At 41.3% G+C, this 19,558-nt stretch overlaps 1 protein-coding gene across 3 annotated transcripts in view; it reads right to left on the reverse strand.

Moving 5' to 3' along the window:
- PDGFRL (platelet derived growth factor receptor like) overlaps positions 1 to 19,558 on the reverse strand; it is a 60,661-nt gene that overhangs the window by 3,858 nt on the left and 37,245 nt on the right. For all 3 annotated transcript variants that reach the window (XM_088793341.1, XM_088793340.1, XM_019738001.3), the window contains 2 exons: positions 8,320 to 8,471; positions 3,895 to 4,188 (listed from right to left, as the gene is read on the reverse strand). In XM_088793341.1, the coding sequence (XP_088649467.1) occupies positions 3,895 to 4,188; positions 8,320 to 8,471 (446 nt within the window). The remainder of the gene's footprint in view (positions 1 to 3,894; positions 4,189 to 8,319; positions 8,472 to 19,558) is intronic.

Raw genomic sequence — 19,558 nt, forward strand, 5'->3', positions numbered from 1 at the left:
CGAGGGCTACATATGTTTGCAGTCACAGCACTGCAGAAACACATTTCTTCACTGTGGTCAGTTCACTCAACAAATACTAGTGACAGCAGCCTTGAGCAAGGCGACATGCTAAGAGGTAGGACCACAGTACGGGATGAGACACGGGATCTCTGAGCCCATGCGGCCTGGAATCCAGAGTGGGGGGCAGACATTGAGCAAGTAATTGTGTGGTTAATTTAAAAGGAGTTGTGTTAAGAGCTATGAGAAGCCCAGAGTGCTCCGGAAGTTCAGAATAGTCTGAGAAGCAGGAAACTTCCTTGAGGAAGCAATGTTTGATCTAGAATCTGAAGGGTGAGCTTAACAGGCATGGAAGGAGAAGCGGGAGGAACCAGCGGATGGGGAATGACAGTGGCAAAGCCCCCACCGTGAGGTGGAAGAAAGCAGAGCAGGCAGCTGAGCGAGGAGGGCAGAGGTTGGCCAGGCAAGGCCGTTTAGGCCACGGGGGAGATTTTGACCTTGGTTCTAGGAAAAGTGGGAACCTACTGAACGGTTTTGATTGGCATTATAATCAGCTACATTGTAGAAGAGAAAAGGTGGATGTAGGGGAGACCAGCTGGAAAGGCATTCAGATTAGCCCAAGGAAGAGAGGATGATAGCATGGACTCTTTTTGCAGTGAGGATGGAGAGAAATAGCAGGAGTTGAAAGTGATTTAATAGAAAAGGTAAAAAGGACTAGGAGGAGATGGGAGTTTCAGCTGGACTCCCAGTCTTGGCGCTGTGTACTGGGTGACCGCATCACCATTGGAGACAAGGAAAGCTGAAGAACCAGGCCAGGGGAGAAGATCGGGAGTGCAGGGAAGGGCCCGTGAAGCATCTAAACACAGATATTAGAGGTAGGCAGTTGGTTACATGAAGCTGGCACTCCCAGATCTGGGCCACGTAGATTCAATTAGAAGTTATAGTGAACAGATACACAGCAGGGCATGGATGCGGCTGAAACCACGCAGGAGAACAAGGAATGAGATAGAAGGGGTCTTGGGGAACTCCCAACATTCACAAGCTGGGAGAGGCAAAGACCTGACAAGGCAGAATGAGAAAGTTGGGGGGAAAGGAGGACAAAATGAGGCCAGGAAGAGGGGTTTCATGCAGGCGAGGTGGAATCTAGTAGGATGAGGACAGAAATGTGCCTGCTGGATGGAATGGCCTGGGGCCCTGACACCCTTGCTTTTGGGGCGGAGCACAGGGGAAGACAGATGAGCGTGTGGGAGGGAAGGAAATGAAAACAAGGAACAGGGAGAGCTCTTTCAGGGCGGTTGGCATTGATGGGAAAGAGAGATGGCCTTAGCCGAGGGCTGAGGTTGGTCAAAGAGGCTTGTGAGGCCTATTTGGTAACAGTGTGTTGGCGCCGTGGCCCTAGTGAATGAGTCCAGGGCTGAGAACAAGAGATATTAAAGAGTCTGAGTTCTCATCTCAGAATGGCTGGCTCCTGGGGCCACTCATCCTGCCACAGGGCTGCCCAAGCAGCACTACTGCTGGAGGACGGACTCTACCCCACACACAGGCCTCTTACCCCCGGTCACATAAGAATTCTGAGAGCGAGAAAGGTCATCGTTGAGGCACTATAGTGCATGAAGAAGAACCATTTCCTCTACCCACGCACAGGGGCTGGTGAGGGGGGTTTTCTCGCCTGGAAGTCGGGAGGGAAGCTCAAGGGGATCACTTGTCAAGGCAGGGGAGGCGACATGTCCTTCGGCAGCAGAGATCTGCTTGCTGCCTGAGCTGGAGAGCACTGGGAGGAAGGGATGGCATGGGAGGAAGAGCTGCCAGGAGAACAAGGGCCTTGGACTGTGTCCCCACTATACGTTTCTGGTTCCCACATGCTCCAGAATTGGGATTGGAGCGACATAGAAATGTCAATGCCATAGCCTTTCTGAGACGACACTCCGGCTGGGAGCGAAGAGATGAACACAGACTGTGGAGGCCCTTAGCTGAGGGTCCAGAGGATGAGGTTGAATCTCAGAGGTGTATGGTACCAAGAGGGCTGCTTAGGGGTGAGTTCCTTATCATCCATGACAAGGTGTTGGAGCCATCATCTGTGCCCATGGAATTCATGAAGAGGCCAGGTCAGCATTTACTATCAGAAGCAACTGCCTCTGGGCTGCAGCCTCTCCCTTTCTGCCCCCAGCCTAGCACCAGAGCAAGGAGGGGAGCCAGCCGTCTCCCACCCCACTCCCTCCCTCCAGCTGCTGGAGTCACCAGTGTAGCCTGCAGGCTGGTGGGGAGAGCAAGAGCGGGCTTTGTCTCAAATGTGGGGTTAAAGATTTTATATGAACAGTGTTAGAAAGGGGATAAGACTATCTTCCTAATCCAAAGTGCCTGTTGGATGTGGAATTGGACTGAGATATCATTAATGGACCTCACTATTTTTAGAAAAGGGGGCAGGATTGATGGAAGTTCCTGAACAAAAGAAAGTGTTTCATGTATGAAACCACTGAACTGAAACTCCTCACTAAAATGGTCATATTAAAAAAATATTTCCATGTTTAATGGAGAGATACGAGCATACTTCAATTCTGTCAAGAAGAAGGCAGTGAGGCCAACTGGAAGAGAATGAATTTACCCGCCCATGGGATTTTCCAAGCAGCCTTCAGCATGGAGAAAAGGTACAGTTATGTTCATTTAGGATGGTGTTTTCCTGGACAGGCGGAAGGAGAATACAGAAGAGCAAGGAGTTCAGGGCATTGACAGAGAGCATTGAAACCATGAGCCCTGGACTCTAAGCTGGGTGGGCTGGGGCGGGCAGAGAATGTAGGGAATGTGGAGAGTAGAGGGTGGATGTGAGGGTTGGTGCAGAAGGAACCACAGAAGAATCAGGGGGGGCTGGGCCGGTGGCTCAGGCGGTTAGAGCTCCATGCTCCTAACTCCGAAGGCTGCCGGTTCGATTCCCACATGGGCCAGTGGGCTCTCAACCACAAGGTTGCCGGTTCGACTCCTGCAAGGGATGGTGGGCTGCGCCCCCTGCAACTAGCAACGGCAACTGGACCTGGAGCTGAGCTGCGCCCTCCACAACTAAGATTGAAAGGACAACAACTTGACTTGGGAAAAAGAAAAAAGTCCTGGAAGTACACACTGTTCCCCAATAAAGTCCTGTTCCCCTTCCCCAATAAAATCTTCAAAAAAAAAAAAAAAAAGAATCAGGGAAGGTACGAGGCTGTGGTTCAAGACGGAGGTCTGACTCAGTGACTGCTAAGTCAGAGCAGTGGCTGTTGTTGGCTTGTTAAAGTTATGACTGAGGGAGGGCTGTCTGAGGTGGAGTGGACAAGGCTGTCAGTGAACCAGGCTAGTCGGTTCCAAGTGAATGTTGATGTCACCCAGAAAATGGAGGAATGAAGAGGACAATGAGCCCATTAGGGCGTGACAAGAAAAAAGATGAGAAAGCTGATATAGCCATGAGCTATATGTCTCTGAAGGGCAGAGGTTCCTAACAGAGGGTGAAAGAGTGAGAATCAGGAAGTGGGAATGAGTTCTAGAAGGACACCAAACCCACCTCCTGACCTTGAGATGGGAAAGGGATGGTGCCCTGAGAAGACAGTCTATTTGGGTTCAGAGAGGATGTTCTCATCTGAGAGAATGTTCTAAGGAGAGTCTGGGGATTTTGGAGAATTGCTGATTAGTCATACAGAGGCAGTACCAGACTGAATGCTGGATGGATTTGGAGAGAAGGGAGTCAAGGAATGTTGAGTCAGGGTCACAGACAAGGAAGTAGAGCATTTTAGAAATGGCAATCCCTTAAAGGAGCCTTTAAGAACAGCATTCTGTGCCTCCTAATTTCCATCCATACTTGGGAACAGCAATACCTGATACAGACCAACTGGAAGCAACACAAATCTAGGCACTGGTAGGAAGCCAGCTTACCTTCAGCATAGAGGAGTTGATACTTGACAGAGATCTGAGACTTGCCCCCAGCCTCTGCCTTGCAGTAGACTACCCCCTGGTGGTCAGAATGAGGTTGCAGATACACAAAGCCTCTCTTCACGTCATAAACAATGTCTGTTCCATTGGCGGGGATTTCCTTGGCTGGGAACTCCCTATGGAGAGTGACTTTGGCTGACAGGACAGTCACTCGACAAGGAACCACGGCCTGTCTGTCCGGGTTCAAGTAGACAACATCAAAGTAACTGGGAGAAGGTACAAAAAGTTCTCCTTTCTCTGCAAAGGAAAAGACACAGGCTTATTTATTCTGTAGAAGCAAGATATGAGCACTTTACGGATTCTTGCATTCAGGGCACAAAGATGAGAGGGGACCGGACTATACTCAGAATACTGAGTCCTTATGAATAGAAAGCGTCATTTTTTAAAATGGTTTTCTATAGGGGAAGAAGGATGTTACTTCCCAATCTCCTTAAAGGAAACAAAATAGGTTTTCGTTCTAGCCCAGATCAGGACCATGCATTATCCCACTGAGGAAGCAGGGAAGGAGACTGATTTCCTTATGGTAAGAGCAGTTTTAAAACCTATAAACAATCTGTTGTGTGTGGAGAAATTAGCCTCATAGCTTATGCTCAGTCACTGCCTGTCCCAGCACAGCAGAGATCCACTGAGAAGCCCCGTCCAGTAAGGGGCTGGCATCCTCACAGCCCAGAGGACCTCCTTCCTGCAAAGGTCAATGGAAAGCGAGTTGAGTAGAAACAGATGAGGAACTCACTATCTCAGATTCTGAGCTCGGCTGGGCTGGGCTGCCACTGGGCTAGGGACCTTCAGCCAGTTTCCTATACTCCTGTTTCCTCTAAAATCACTCTGTGTTCTTTAAGCTCCAGATGATGGTATTTTTATCTTACAGAAACGAGGACTGGTTTACCCATACTTTAGTACATTCAAAGGAATCTGGGTTGGGTTTTTTTGGGGAGGATTTGTTTTTGGCATGGCACATTAAATCCTTTGTTTTCTATTCTGTGAGCGAATTATTATAGTAACTGCTAAGAGAAATCTTTTAATCAAACCCCAACATCTGTTACATTGTTTCCTATGTTTTTCCTTCAATGTTCCTGAAACAACCAACTATTCTTGACTTTCTCCTTCACTACCCTTCTTTGTGTCCCAGTTGTATGATGTTAAGGTAGGAACAGAATTTCTGGACACACCATCAAATGTCTTCATGGGGCAAGAGTTCTTTGGCAATGAGTACAAGTTCACTAACATGGAGGTTATTCCTCCTGGCTCTGACTGAGATCAGGAAAGAGTTATCTCTATATTTTGCAGCAGTATATATCAGGCTGGGTGATGCATGCCACTTCATGATAAGCTGACTTTCAGACTTAGGCAAGGGGTACCTCTGTCAATGTTGTACCCAAGGGCCCTGTGTTCACAAAGAGGAAGTCTGTATGGCCTTGGATATGTCACTTTCTCTGTGCTTCCACATCCCCGTTTGTAAAGCGAAGAATCCTTTTTGTAGAGTAGATAGTATTAAAGATTTAAAGCAAAAACATTGAAGGAATTTATGACTGTAAGATTTAGCACAACTTTTAAGGTTTTGTAGAGGAAACAGAACCAATGAGCAAAGCCAGCAGAATAACAATCTGAATTTCAGAACACAAAAATATGGTCTTACTTCTTGTACTATAATAGGTGCTTTGAAAGAAATGACCACACCAGTTGCTTTAACAAACAGAAAAATATACATGTATAAGCAGTAGATTCTATCTACCAAAAAAGGAGTTATGTTGAAGTTCATTTAAACAATGATAGATTACGTATGTCCCCTGCAAACATGTTTGTATCTACTTGAGTAGATGACAAACATTAAGAAAACTAAGCATGTGGAAATTTAGACTTCCAAAAAAAAAAAAAAATCAAAGTTAATAGGCTATAAAATAAAATCCAAATAACAAACTCCATAAAAGTGCGCATTAATGTGGTTTTACTACATATGAAAATTGGAGCCCAGGCCTCTTGCCATGAGAAAGCCCCACTGCTAGTAATGTTCTCCTCCTTGATCTGCGTGGTGGTTAAACACGTGTATATTCAATTGAGGATAATATATTGAGTATAGTTATGATTTATGTAGTTTTCTTTATATATCTTATACTTCAATAAAAAGTTAGAGAGGAAAACAGAAACACTCTTGAGCGCGTCCTGGATAAAAATCAAATATGTGATAGCTGCTTAATCAAAAACTGCACAAATGAACAACAGCCAAAAGGAAGCTTCACAGTGTTTGCAATCAAACTCTAGGAAACATACAAACAGAATGAATGCCAGACGTTTCTCTGTGTGGGTAGCGGGGAAGCATATGTTCTGCAGGGAATCCAGAGCCAGCAGCAGAAAGCTCAGCTCCAACAGCCCATCTTGGTTTTGCAAACCCACGCAGGCCTGGAAAAACAAATTGCTACACCCTATTCCAAAAATCCAACTGAGCTCTTAACAGTGTTGAGGAATAAGAAAATGATACAACACATTACATCACATCCCTTTTTGATCCAGGTTTTTTGAAAGTGGAAATAAATATTAATTGGGAGGCATTCCTTGTATTTACGAGGGAGTTTCCCTACATTAAGGAAGAAGACCTGCCTCTAAAACTCAAAGAGAGCCCATAACCCTAACAGGACATTCTGCTCAAGGGAGGTCTTCAGTTCAAAATCTCAGTTCAAAAACCAATAGTTTGGAAAGACAGAACAGTACTGACTATAACAAAGAATCTTCATTCTGATATTTGAAGTACGGCATCACTCCTCATCCAAAATAACAGGCTCTTAGGAGGCTTATTTAGTTGCCTTTTCCATTATTGTTTCCCAGTGTGATATAACACCAAGAGCACGTGGGCATTCTGCGTAGCACATTCCAGAATGAGGATCAGAAGGGATTACCTATGAACAACTGCTAGCAATTCTCCTGACAACCGTAGTTATGCTAGCTAGTGTCTGTCTGCCCATCTAGCAATCACTTGTCTTAGACATGGGTTAGCGCACTAAGAACATTGGATCCTGGGTCGAAAAACAGGGTTTAACTCTTTATTCTGCCACTGGAAGTCATGAAACATTGAATGGATCACCTTGCCCTTTAAGCCTCAGCATGAGCATTATTTCTACTATAGAGATAATAAAACAGTTTCTACTTAGTTCCTAGAGGTATTGCGGAAATGAAATGAGATACATGGGACTCCAGGATGGTAGAGTGCTCGGCTAATGTATCTGCTTGCCAGAGAGGAGCTATTTGGGCAGAAAGAGATTATAAATGAGACTTTACTAAAGCATTCCTTAATGTCCAGGGCATAAGGTCGTTTGAGTCATAGGCCTAAATCACTCAGGTATGAAAGGTAGATGGGTTCAGGATATAGACAAGTTGCCTGAAAGTCCCTGCCCAGGCACTGAGAAAGCATTCTGGCTTCACCTGAAATGCCTTGGATAACAGCAACACCAGGGGATGGCATTTGTAGGGTTACTGAAAGTTGTTCCTGACCTCTGAACCTTGTTGGAGAACATAATCCCCCAAACTTCAGTTCAGAGAGCTCTGCAGGGGAAGGAGGCTGGCAAGCGACTCTGCAATGCCTGATTCTCCATGTTCAATTCCACCTGGCAAAAACATCCCTAGTGCTGCAAGGCAGGACAAGGGTTTACTCTGACCCGTGCACCTTTTCAGGCACCTCACTGAGGCCCAGGGATTGGGACTAGAGCCACAAAGGCCATAACGTTTGGAAATCCTGCCACCAAAATATCAGCTCACAGTACCCATGAGAACAAAGACAAGGAGGTCTATAGCCAGGCATCCTTGACTGTGGAGGTTCAGAAAGGAGAGCATCACAGGTTCTGAGAGCATATAACTAAAAGCGTACAGCAGTGCCATCCCAGAGAGCTTTCTGCAATGATGGAGGGGTTCCATCAGCAGTGTCCAGTAGGGTAGCCGCTAGCCTCAGATGGCAATGGCAAGTACCACTGAGAAACTTGAGTTTTTAATTTTGTTTAAGGAATTCCCATTTAAGTTTAAGTAGTCACCTGTGACTAGTGGCTCCCATGTTATAAAATGTAGGTACCAACTCTGGAGTCAGACCATTCTGGGTTTAAATCCTGATACATCCACTTACTTATGTCATGACCTTAAAGACTTATTTAATCTCTCTAAACCTCAACGTTGTCATTGGAGGAGAAAAGGAAATGATTAGTCCTTACCCTGAAGGGTGGTTGTGAGATTTACATGAAATAATTGATGTAAAGCATCGAGCCCAGATCCTGGCAAAGAGTGGGTGCTCTCATTGTCATTATTTGATATTCAGCACACAGTGGGAACCTTTAATATGGGCCCAGTCCAGAAGTTTGAAGAGTTCCACTAATGCAACAAACCTTTTACCTGTAAAAATGATGTAGGTGGAGCCTGTTTTGGCCTCGTCCTTCCTGCAGATGTAGCCATTGCACAGCTGCCCCCAGCAGCTGAACTCACCAGTGTCAGCTGCAGTGGAGTTGACTAGGGTCAGTTGGCCGTAGCGCTCATTCTGCTTCACGCTGTCAACAGAAGCAAAGCCAGGTCACACACCCGAGCCAGGGGACTTGCAACCATAATTCTCTGCTCCATTGTTCTCAAATATAAACACCCTAGTAGGCTGGGGCAGAGTACCCTCTCTCAGGTGGCACAAACTAATAAAAGTGTGTGCTGGCGGGGGGTTGGGGGGAGTGGGAAGGGGGTGGCAGAGAGAAGTTTTTCCTAAAAGAAAAATTTTAAAATGACAATTATGTTTCTAAAGACAGGAAATTCTCTTCGACCACAGAACTGGGGTTTCCTCAAGTAAAGTCACTGGTACATTGCAATGTAGCCACAGAAACTCAGCCAAAAAGCCGTGGGCAGGTGCTTTGCTTTCAGCTTTTGTTTCTAGTGAGTTCATTGCAACAATAGTTAACATTGAATGAAATAACCCAGCATTATCCAGCATGCAAAATCTTTCATCAATAAGGATAAGTCTCCAAATACAAGCTTGGAATCTTTGAGATGCTACATTATTATATTAAAAATAAACAGCATAATACTCTCAAGATTATACAAAGTGAAATAAGGTAGAAAAGTACAAAAATCTATGATTTCACTCATGTGGAATATAAAACAAAAAGTAACAAACAAAACCAAACTCATAGAGTCAGACAACAGAATGATGATTATCAGAGAGAAAAGGCAGGTGGGGGGAGAGCAAGGTAGGTAAAGGGGGTCAAATATATGGTAACAGAAGAAACAAGACTTCAGGTGGTAAAACACACACAGAGTACACAGATATCAAATTATAACCTTGCATACCTGAAAATTATATAATATTACTAACCAATGTTACCCCAATACATTTAATAATAAAAAATAAAACTATAAGTAAAAAAACACACATAAAAAAATTAAAATAAAAGCTTTGCTTTAGATTTCCCATCAAGATGGCAAAATAGGCAAAACACTGTCTCACTTTTTCCCACAACCACATTAAAATTACAACTAAATTATAGCACAACAATCATTGAGAACCACCTGAAGTCTAGCTAACGGAAGTCTTATAAGTAAGGATATAAAGCAGAAGCCATGGACATGTAGGAGGGGTGGAGACATGGAACAAGCAAGTCTCACACCCACAGTGTGGTGACTAAGAATCAGAAAGGATATCTCGGCTATGGACGTGCCCCCTGAGGAGCAAGGGGTCCCAGCCCCACACCAGCCTCCCCAGCTCAGGGCACCAGTGCCGGAAAGAGGAGTCCCTATACCATCTGGCTATGAAAACCAGCAGCACTGCATCCCAGTGAGACAGAGTGCTGCTGGCATCCCAGGCATTCCTCTGGAGGGGTCAAAACAGACTCGCTCACTCACAGACTCACTTGCTCTGGGCTCCAGTGCAGGGATAACATCTCCAAAATCACCAGGGACATCTGAGGAGGAAGTGAATTGACTAGCTTCAGGGTGAGGGCGGAAGGGGCAGGGCAGGTCTCTGCTGGGATGGAAGCTCTGGCAGTCCTCTGCCACTTCTTTGTTAAGCCCTCCCCCCAACACAGCTAGTATATGGGCACCAAATCTAAGTTCTTCATTAACCTGGCTAATACCATTACTTCTGCCCTGGAGATTCCCTGAAACCATGTCCACCCAGCTAGTGCTTTCAGCCCGAGCTGCTTCCAGAGGGCTTTTTCATACAAGCAGCCTTCCTCAGTTCATGCTGTGGACTTTCCTAAAACCTCTCAGTGGTCCACAAGCCCAAACAAACAGTGACTAGCCTCAGTGTGCCCTATACCTCTTGCTAAGTATCCCCAAGCACAGCATAAGCAGTGGCCCATCTCAACTTGCATTGCAAGTCCCATCAGGTGGCCCAAAGTTTGTCATAAACTGCAGCCAGTGTTATCTTGTAAATTCAACTAAGTGGCCACAAGCTTGGCATAAGTGGCAGCTGGCCTCAGCTCACACTGTGGTGCCCACCAAAGGGTCCCAAGCCTGGCAGCTGTCTCAGTTCACAGCATGGCCTCTCCCAGGTACCTCCAAGCCCAGCACAAGCTGCAACCAACTGCAGATCACTTTGTAGCTCCCACCAGGTGGCCTCCATCCAGGCATAAAAGGAGACTGACTTTGGCCTGCATCAGATCCCCTCCCAAGAGGCTCCAGAACCACACACCTGGTGACTGGCTTCACACCCCACCAGGGCACTACGCAACCAGCTCCACAAATGACACAAATGAAGGATGGACTCGGCTGGCACCAAAGCCCCGCTAAAGTGACTACTGCTCCTGCTCCATGGATTCAGCCCCCACATAACAGCTTGTCGTCTGTAGTCACGGCCAGCCCTCACAGTGAGCCTGAGGGTCAACCCCACCTACGGATGTGCCAACACCAATCAAGACTCAACTACAACATGTGAACTTATACGAGGAGCACCCCTGGAGCACCCAGCTCAGGTAAACGGAGACTGCATCACCAGGTCCCATAAGACACCTGCTACATAAGGTCACTTGCCAGGACTGGGAGCTGTAGCAGATCAACCTAACACATAGAAACAAACAAAAAGAGTCAGCCAAAATAAGGCGACAAAGAAACAGGCCCCAAATGAAAGAAGAGGACAAAACTCCAGAAAAAGAACTAAACAAAATGGAGAAAAGCAATCTACTAGAGATAGAGTTCAAAACACTGGTTATAAGGAAGCTCAATGAACTTAGGACTCCATGAGAAATTCAACAAAGAGATACAAATCATAAAAATGAACCAGTGAGAAATGAAAGATTCAATAGCTAATGAAGAATAACACATTAGAGCGTAGCAAGAGAAGATTAGAAGAAGCAGAGGATCAAATCTGCGATCTGAAAAACAAGGTAGCAGAAAACATCCAATCATAAGAGCAGAAAGAAAAAAGAATTTAAAAAAATTAGGATAGTTTAAGGGGTCTTGGACAACATCAAGCATACAAACATTCACATCATAGGAGTACCAGAAGGAGAAAAGAAACAGCAAGGGATTGAAAACCTATTTGAGGAAATAATGACTGAAAACTTTTCTAAACTGGTGAGGAAAATATACATACAAGTCCAGACACCACAGAGAGTCACAAACAAGATGAACCTAAAGAGGCCCACCTAATACTAAAATGATATAAAATATCATAATAAAAAATGATAAAGTTAAATACAAAGAGAGAATCTTAAAAGTAGCAAGAGAAAAGCAGTTAGTTAGCTGACTTTTCAACAGAAAAATCAAGCCAGAAGGGATTTGCATGAAATATTCAGTGATGAAAAGCAAAGACATACAACCAAGATTGCTCTAGCCAGCAACACTATCATTTAGAATCGAAGGAGAGATAAAGAGCTTCCCAGACAAAAAATGTTAAAGGAATTCATCACCACTAAACAAGAGGTATAACTAGTTTACTAAACAAGAAGTGTAAAGAGACCTCTTTAAGTAGAAAAGATAAAGAACATGGATAAGTAAATATAGGAAAGAAAAATATTCTCACTAACAAAGACAGTAAAAGCAGTGGATCAACCAACTATAAAGCTAGTACAAAGGTTAAAAGTCAAAAGTAGGGAGATTGTGTGTAATTACAACCATAAATTAAGGGATACACACACACACGCAACACACACACACACATGTAAAAAATGATAAAAACATAAATGTGGAGAGAGAGAGTATAAACTGTAGTGATTGTAGAATGTGTTCAAACTTAAGCGACCATCAACTTAGACTGCTTTAAACATAGGTTGGTATATATTAAGCACATGGTAACCACAAACCAAAAACCTACAAGAGACGTACAAGAAAAAGAGAGAAAGGAATAAAAACACAACATTACAGAAAGTCATCAGCATACGAGAGAACAAGAGAATAAGAAATAGAGAAGAATTCCACAATCAGAAAACAATAAAATGTCAATTACTACATACCTATCAAAAATTACTTTAAATATACTAAATGCTCCAATCAAAAGACATAGGGTGGCTGAGTGGATGAAAAACAAGACTTGTATATATGCTGCCTACAAGAGACACACTTCAAGTCAAAAGACAGACTGAAAGCAAAGGGATTGTAAAGATATTTCATTCAAATGGAAACAAACAAAAAGCTAGCATAGCAATACTTATGTCAGACAAAATAAACTTTAAAACAAACGCTATAATAAGAAACAGAAAAGGGCATTTCATAATGATAAAGGGATCAATCCAACAAGAGGACATAACTCTTGTAAACATCTATGCACCTAAATATATAAAGCAAATATTGATAGCATAAAGGTAGAGATCAACAGTAATACAGTATTAGTGAGGGAATGAATAGATCATCCAGACAGAAAATCAACAAGGAAACAGTGGATTTAAATGACACATGAAAGGAGCAGATGGGTTTGATTGATATTTTTAGGATATTTCACCCAAAAGAAGGAGAATATACATTCTTTCCAAGTGCAGATGGAATATTTTCCAGTATAGATCATATACATGTTAGGCCACAAAACAAATCTCAATAAATTTAAGAAGACTGAAATCATATCAAGTATCATCTTCAATCACAATGGTATGAAACCAGCAATCAATTATAAGAAGAAAACTGAGAAATACAAAAATGAGGAGACTAAATAACAAGCTACTAAACAATGAATGAGTTAACAATTAGATCAGGAAGAAATCAAAAGATACTTTGAGACAAATCAAAATAAAAACAGAATGACCCAAAATCTATAGACAAAGCAGTTCTAAAATGGAAATTTCTACCAATACAGGCCTACCTCAGGAAACAAGAAAATTCTCAAATAAACAATTTAACCTTACACCTAAAGGAACTAGAAAAAGAAGAACAAAGAGCAAAGTGAGTAGAAGGAAGGAAATAATAAAGATTAGAGTGGAAATAAACAAAATAGAGTGTATAAAAACAAGGTAAGAAATCAATTAAACCAAGAGGTGGTTCTTTGAAAACACAAACAAAATTGATAAACCGTTAACCAGACTCATCAAAAAAACAGAGAGGGCCCAAATAAATAAAATCAGAAATTAAAGAGATGTGACAACTGACACAACAGAAATACAAAGGATTATAAAGACATTCTATGAACAAGTATATGCCAACTAGTTGGTCAACCTGCAAGAAATGGATAAATTCCTAGAAACATACAATTTTCCAAGTCTGAATCAGAAAAACACAGGAAATCAGAACAGACTGATAACTACTAAGAAAAGCGAATCAGTAATCAAAAACTCCCAACAAGCAAAAGCCCTAGACCAGATGTCATCACAAAAGTTGTACCAAACATTCTAAGAAAAATTAACATCTATTCTCAAACTATTCCAAAAAACTGAAGAGGAGGGAAGGCTCCTAAAATTATTTTACAAAGCCAACATTGCCCGGATACCAAAACCAGACAGAGATACTACCAATTACATAATATATACATCTATATCTATATCTATATCTATCTATATATCTATATCTATAAACCTATAGATAATCTATACAAACCTATCGATATACATATATATATATATATATGTGTGTGTGTGTGTGTGTGTGTGTGTGTGTGTGTGTATATATATATGTCTGATGAACATAGATGCAAAAATCCTTAAGAATATTAGCAAACCGAATTCAGCAATATATTAAAAAGATCATACACCATGGTCAAGTGGGATTTATTCCTGGGATGCAAGACTGGTTCAATATCTGCAAATCAATTAATGTGATGCACCACATAAACAAAATAAAGGATAAAAATATCATATCAATAGATGTAGAAAAAACATTTGACAAAAGGCAACATAATTTATGATAAAAAAAATCTCAGCATAGTAGGGCTAGCGGGAACATACTTCAACATAATCAATGCGATATGTAACAAATCCAGAGCTAACATCCTAGTCAATGGTGTAAAACTGAAAACGTTTACTGTAAGATCAGGAACAAGACAAAGATGTCCACTTTCACAATTTTTATTCAGCATAGTACTGGAAGTCCTAGCCACAAACATCAGACAAGACAAAGAAATAAAAGAAATTCAAACTGGAAGGGAAGAAGTAAAGCTGTCTTTATTTGCAGATTACGTGATACTATAGAGAACCCTAAAGATTACACACACATACACACACACACACACACACACACACACACACACCTATGAGAATAAATGAATTCAGGAAAGTAGCAGGATACAACATTAATATTCAGAAATTGGTAGCATTTTTATACAGGAATAATGAACTAACAGAAAGAAAAAAATTTTCAAATCCTATTTACAATTGCATAAAAAAAATAAAATACTTAGGAATAAATATCACCAAGGAGGTAAAAAACCTGTTCTCAGAAAACTATCAGACATTGAAGAAAGAAACTGAGGAAAATACAAATAAATGAAAGGTTAAAAACAATGCTCATGAACAGGAAGAATTAACATCATTAAAATTTCCATATTGCCCAAAGCAATCTATAGATTCAATGCAATCCCTGTCAAAATACCAATGGGATTTTTTCAGAGAACTAGAACAAATAATCCTAAAATACATAAAAGACCCCAAATAGCCAAAGAAATCTTGAGAAAAGAACAAAGCTGGTGTTATCATGCTACCTGGTATCAAACTATCACAAGGCGATAGTAATAGAAACAGTATGGTGCTGGCATAAAAACAGATATGTAGATCAATGGAACAGAATAGAGAGACCAGAAATAAACCCACACCCATATGGCCACTTAATCTATGACAAAGGAGGTGAGAATATACAATGGGGTAAAGACAGTCCCTGCAATAAATGGTGCTGGGAAAACCAGACAGCTACATGCAAAACAATGAAACTGGATCACTTTTTTACATCATATACAAGAGTAAACTCAAAATGATTAAATACTTGAATGTAAGACCCAAAACTATAAAACTCTTAGAAGAAAATATAAGCAGCAAACTCTTTGATGTCACTCTTAGTAACATTTTCTTTTTTGGATATGTCTCCTTGGGAAAGGGAAATAAAAAAAAAAATGAACAAATAGGGCTACATCAAACTAAAAAGATTTTGCACAGCAAAGGAACCCTGAAGGGGAGACTGAATGGGAGAAGATATTTGCCAATGATATATCTTATAAAATGTTAATATCCAAAATATACAAGGAACTCGTACAAGTTAAAACCAAAGAAACATACAATTTGATTAAAAAACAGTCAGAGGACCTGAATAGACATTTCTCCAAAGAGGACATACAGATGGCCAATAGACATATGAAAAGATGTTCAACATCACTAATCATCAGATAAATTAAAATTAAAACAACAATGAGATATTACCTCACACTGTCAGAATGGCCATCATCTATAAATCAACAAACAATAAGTGCTGGCCAGGATGTGGAGTAAAGGGAAGCCTCGTGCACAGTTGGTGGGATTGCCAATTGGTACAGTCAACTATAGAAAACAGTGTGGAGGTTCCTCAAAAACTTAAAAATAGAACTACCATGTGACTCAGCAATCCCACTTCTGGGTAGTTATCCAAAGAAATCGAAAACACTAATTTGAAAAGATATAAGCACCCCTATGTTCATTGCAGCATTATTTACAACAGCCAAGACATAGAAGCAACCTAACTAAACAGATGGATAAAGAAGATGTGGTACAATGTGAAGCTGATGTAGAATACCATGTGTTAAATATAAATATATATGGGATGTGGAGCATAGGCATAGGGAATATAGTCAATGATATTGTAACCGCTATATATGATGTCAGAGGGGAGTCAACTTGGGATGGAGGTTATCACTTTGTGAGGGTGTAAATATCTAATCATGTTGTTTTGTACACCTGAAGCTAATATAAAAAATAAAATTTAATTAAAAAATAACAAAAATAAAAGTATATTTACAAATGTTAAAAAATTAAAGATGTGGTACATATATACAATAGAATATTGCTCAACTATAAAAAAGAATGAAATTGTGCCTTTTGCGACAATATGGATGGACCTGAGGTTATTATGCTAAGTAAAATAAGTCAGATAGAGAAAGACAAATCCATATGGTTTCATTTATACATGGAATCTGATAAACAAAATAAATGAACAAACAAAACAGAAACAGACTTATCGATACAGAAAACATTTTGATGGTTGTCAGACAGGACGGGGTTTGGGGGAATGTGGTGAAAAGGGGAAGGGATTAAGATGTACAAATTGCCAGTTATAAAACAATCATGTGGATGTAAGTATACCCTAGGTAATATAGTCAATAATCATCTAACTACGTGTGGTGTCAGATGGGTACTAGACTTATCAGGGTGATTACTTCGTAAGTTATATAAATGTCTAATCACTGTTTGTATACCTGAAACTAATATAATATTGTATGTCAACTATAATTGAAAAACAAAATTTTAAAGGGACTTTAGGTAAAAAAATACTCTGAATAAACTATGGACTTTATTTAATAATATTGTATCAATATTAATTCATTTATAGTGTCATATGTACCATACTATCATAAGACCCCAGTAATAGGGGAACTGGGCATAGGGTATTAGGAATTCTCTGTATTGTCTCTGTGCAATAATTCTGTAATCAAAAACTGTTCTAAAATAAAAATTTTATTATAAAATAAATGAGAAAAAAAAAACACTTTTCTTTTGGGAAAAATGCATTGGTTGCTAAGATGTCAAGCCCCAAGTATGCAGCCCACCTCTGGTAAAGTATTTAGAGCCTTGCGCCATTTGCACATCCCCCCTGGCTCACCCTATTATTTTCACTTTTATTTTCTCATTTTTTACCTCTTGTATTTTTATCTTGTTGCCTGTGAATATATTTGGGAATCCCATCAGTTCCATTTTGAAATGAGGAGACATAAATATTTATTATTAAACACTAGTGTTAGCCAATTGTCATTGTAATTAATTGTATTATATGTGTCAGGAATCCAGATGTATCATTCCTGGGACAGATGCCAAAATAAACAGTTTTAATCTGAAGACGCATCTTAAATATCCAAAAGTCTCTCCCCTTGGAGATCCATTTACTTTTTGGATAGTGTGGAGATTCCCCAGTCGCATATTGCAGCAACTCCAACATGGTCACCACTTTAAATTTAGTACACAACAAAACGTCTGGTTGGTTGGTCTGAAACAACCTGTTCTGGTTTCACTGCTGAGTAGCTGCTTTGCCCACCAGTTCTGCCAAGAGGTGCCTCTGTACTCCCACTCAGTCAACTGCCTCCATTCCACTGAACGGAAATCTCTCCTCCTTCGGGAAGCTTCTAATTAGAAACAACTTTCAGGAATCTTCCCACTTTCTCCTAGTGATGTAATTGGCTTCCTTGTTCTCTACCCCTCAGGCACGCTTGGCTTCCTGTTACAATGGATGGTAAAACTCTGAGGGCTAAGACTGTACCATATTTGTTTTATGTTCCCTAAGCAATAAATCTGTGCAGAGTACACAGTAAGGATTCCCCAGAAATAAATAGACTTAAATAGAACTGAACCCAGGATTGGAAAGAACCTTGAAAAGCAGACCTCCAGCTCCAATATTGCTAATGAGGAAACTGAGTCCCAGCAAAAATGATTTCCTTGAGACCCATAGCTGGTGAATACTGGGTCAATTACTTAAATCAATTAAGTATGCACTGAATGCTCACTCATCAGGTAAGAAACTGCATATAAAGCACTTCATGCCATGCCTGGCTCATTGTATTATCCTAATTATGTCTTAATTACATATCATTGCAGATTAGTAGTAGTTGTTGTGAACACTATTACAACAATGACAAATAATACACACCTAACACTGGGAATAGTTAACGCCACAAATAAAAACCACTGGACCTCAAGGATATTACAATCCCGTTAGGAATTAAAACTGATAAATGTAAAAAGTCAGAGACTAACTAAAGGGGTGCTCACAACAAGAACAACAGGAATTCTGAAAAGGGACTCATCACTGTGGGTTGAAGATGTTGAGGGTCGCTTTGAGGAGGAGGTCAGACAAGCTGGACTTTTAACAGTGGAGGTGCAAGGGGACAGACAGCAAGGCAGCGGAAAGGCAGTGAGCTCACTTGCTCAGAAGACTCAAACCCTGTGAGTAGTGGGAGGAACCTGGTCTGCTCTGTTCACTGCCATGGCCTCAGTGTGTGGTGGGCAGAAGGCACCCTATAATAATTTGGGGATTTAATCCATTTTACAGAAGGAGATGGAGGGAAGGCGTTGGGAGTCACGGGGCATATGGTTGAGAACAGTGAGAAGGGTGCACAGTTCACTCACCAGGCAGCAGGAACCACCTTCAGTTTGGGAGGTGGGAAGTGATAAGCCCACCTTAGATACACACAGCTAGCACCCTTGGCTTCTTGTCAATGGATGGTAAAAGCTCTGAGGACTAGGACGGTACCATAATTGTTTTGTACTCCTTAAGCAATAAATCTGTGCAGAGTACAGAAAGAGAACAGGAGTGGAGGAGGCTGGAGGAAGTGGGAGAGGCTGTTCCTGCGATGCACCGCAAGTGCACAGAATGGAAGCAAATTTAAGGAATATTTTCTTGGGGAAAATTTATGACAGATTGGGTATAAGAGGTGGAAGAAAGAGAGACATCAAGAATAACCACTCAGTTCGTATTTCTGTTGAAAAGAATGGAGTTTTAACTGACTGAAATGGAATAGTGGAGATGAGAAAGGAGATTGGAGTGGGCAAAATAATAGATTCACTATTAGAGATTTTGAATTTGTGATCAAATGTGGGTCACTTAAGTGTGGATGTCCCATGGGCAGTTGGAAATACAGGCTTAGCACCGAGGAGATAAAAACAACACTGGATTTGTATTTGGGAGTCATTTATATAGAGGTAAGAGTGGAAGGTAAAGGAATGAGTGAAGTCAACAAGAAAAACCAATGAGAGAAGAGAAGGTTGAGGACAAAATCTAGAGCCCAACTAGGGGGCCAGAAGGAAAAGAAGAGGTAGAAAGGGGGGACAGGAAGAATCAAGAAAGAAAGAAGAACAGGAAAGGGAATCATCAAGGAGAAAGATTCAAGAAATTGATGCTCCAAAGCATCAATTGCCTTTAAGAGGGGTTTGTGAACACAAACATACACACTACATTTGGCAGAATGAAAGTCTTTGGCAGTCACCAAAAGAGCAATTTCAGTTGTGAT

Source organism: Rhinolophus sinicus, chromosome 16, assembly GCF_057876585.1.
Source record: "Rhinolophus sinicus isolate RSI-liver-muscle chromosome 16, RSI-T2T, whole genome shotgun sequence".
NCBI lineage: Eukaryota > Metazoa > Chordata > Mammalia > Chiroptera > Rhinolophidae > Rhinolophus > Rhinolophus sinicus.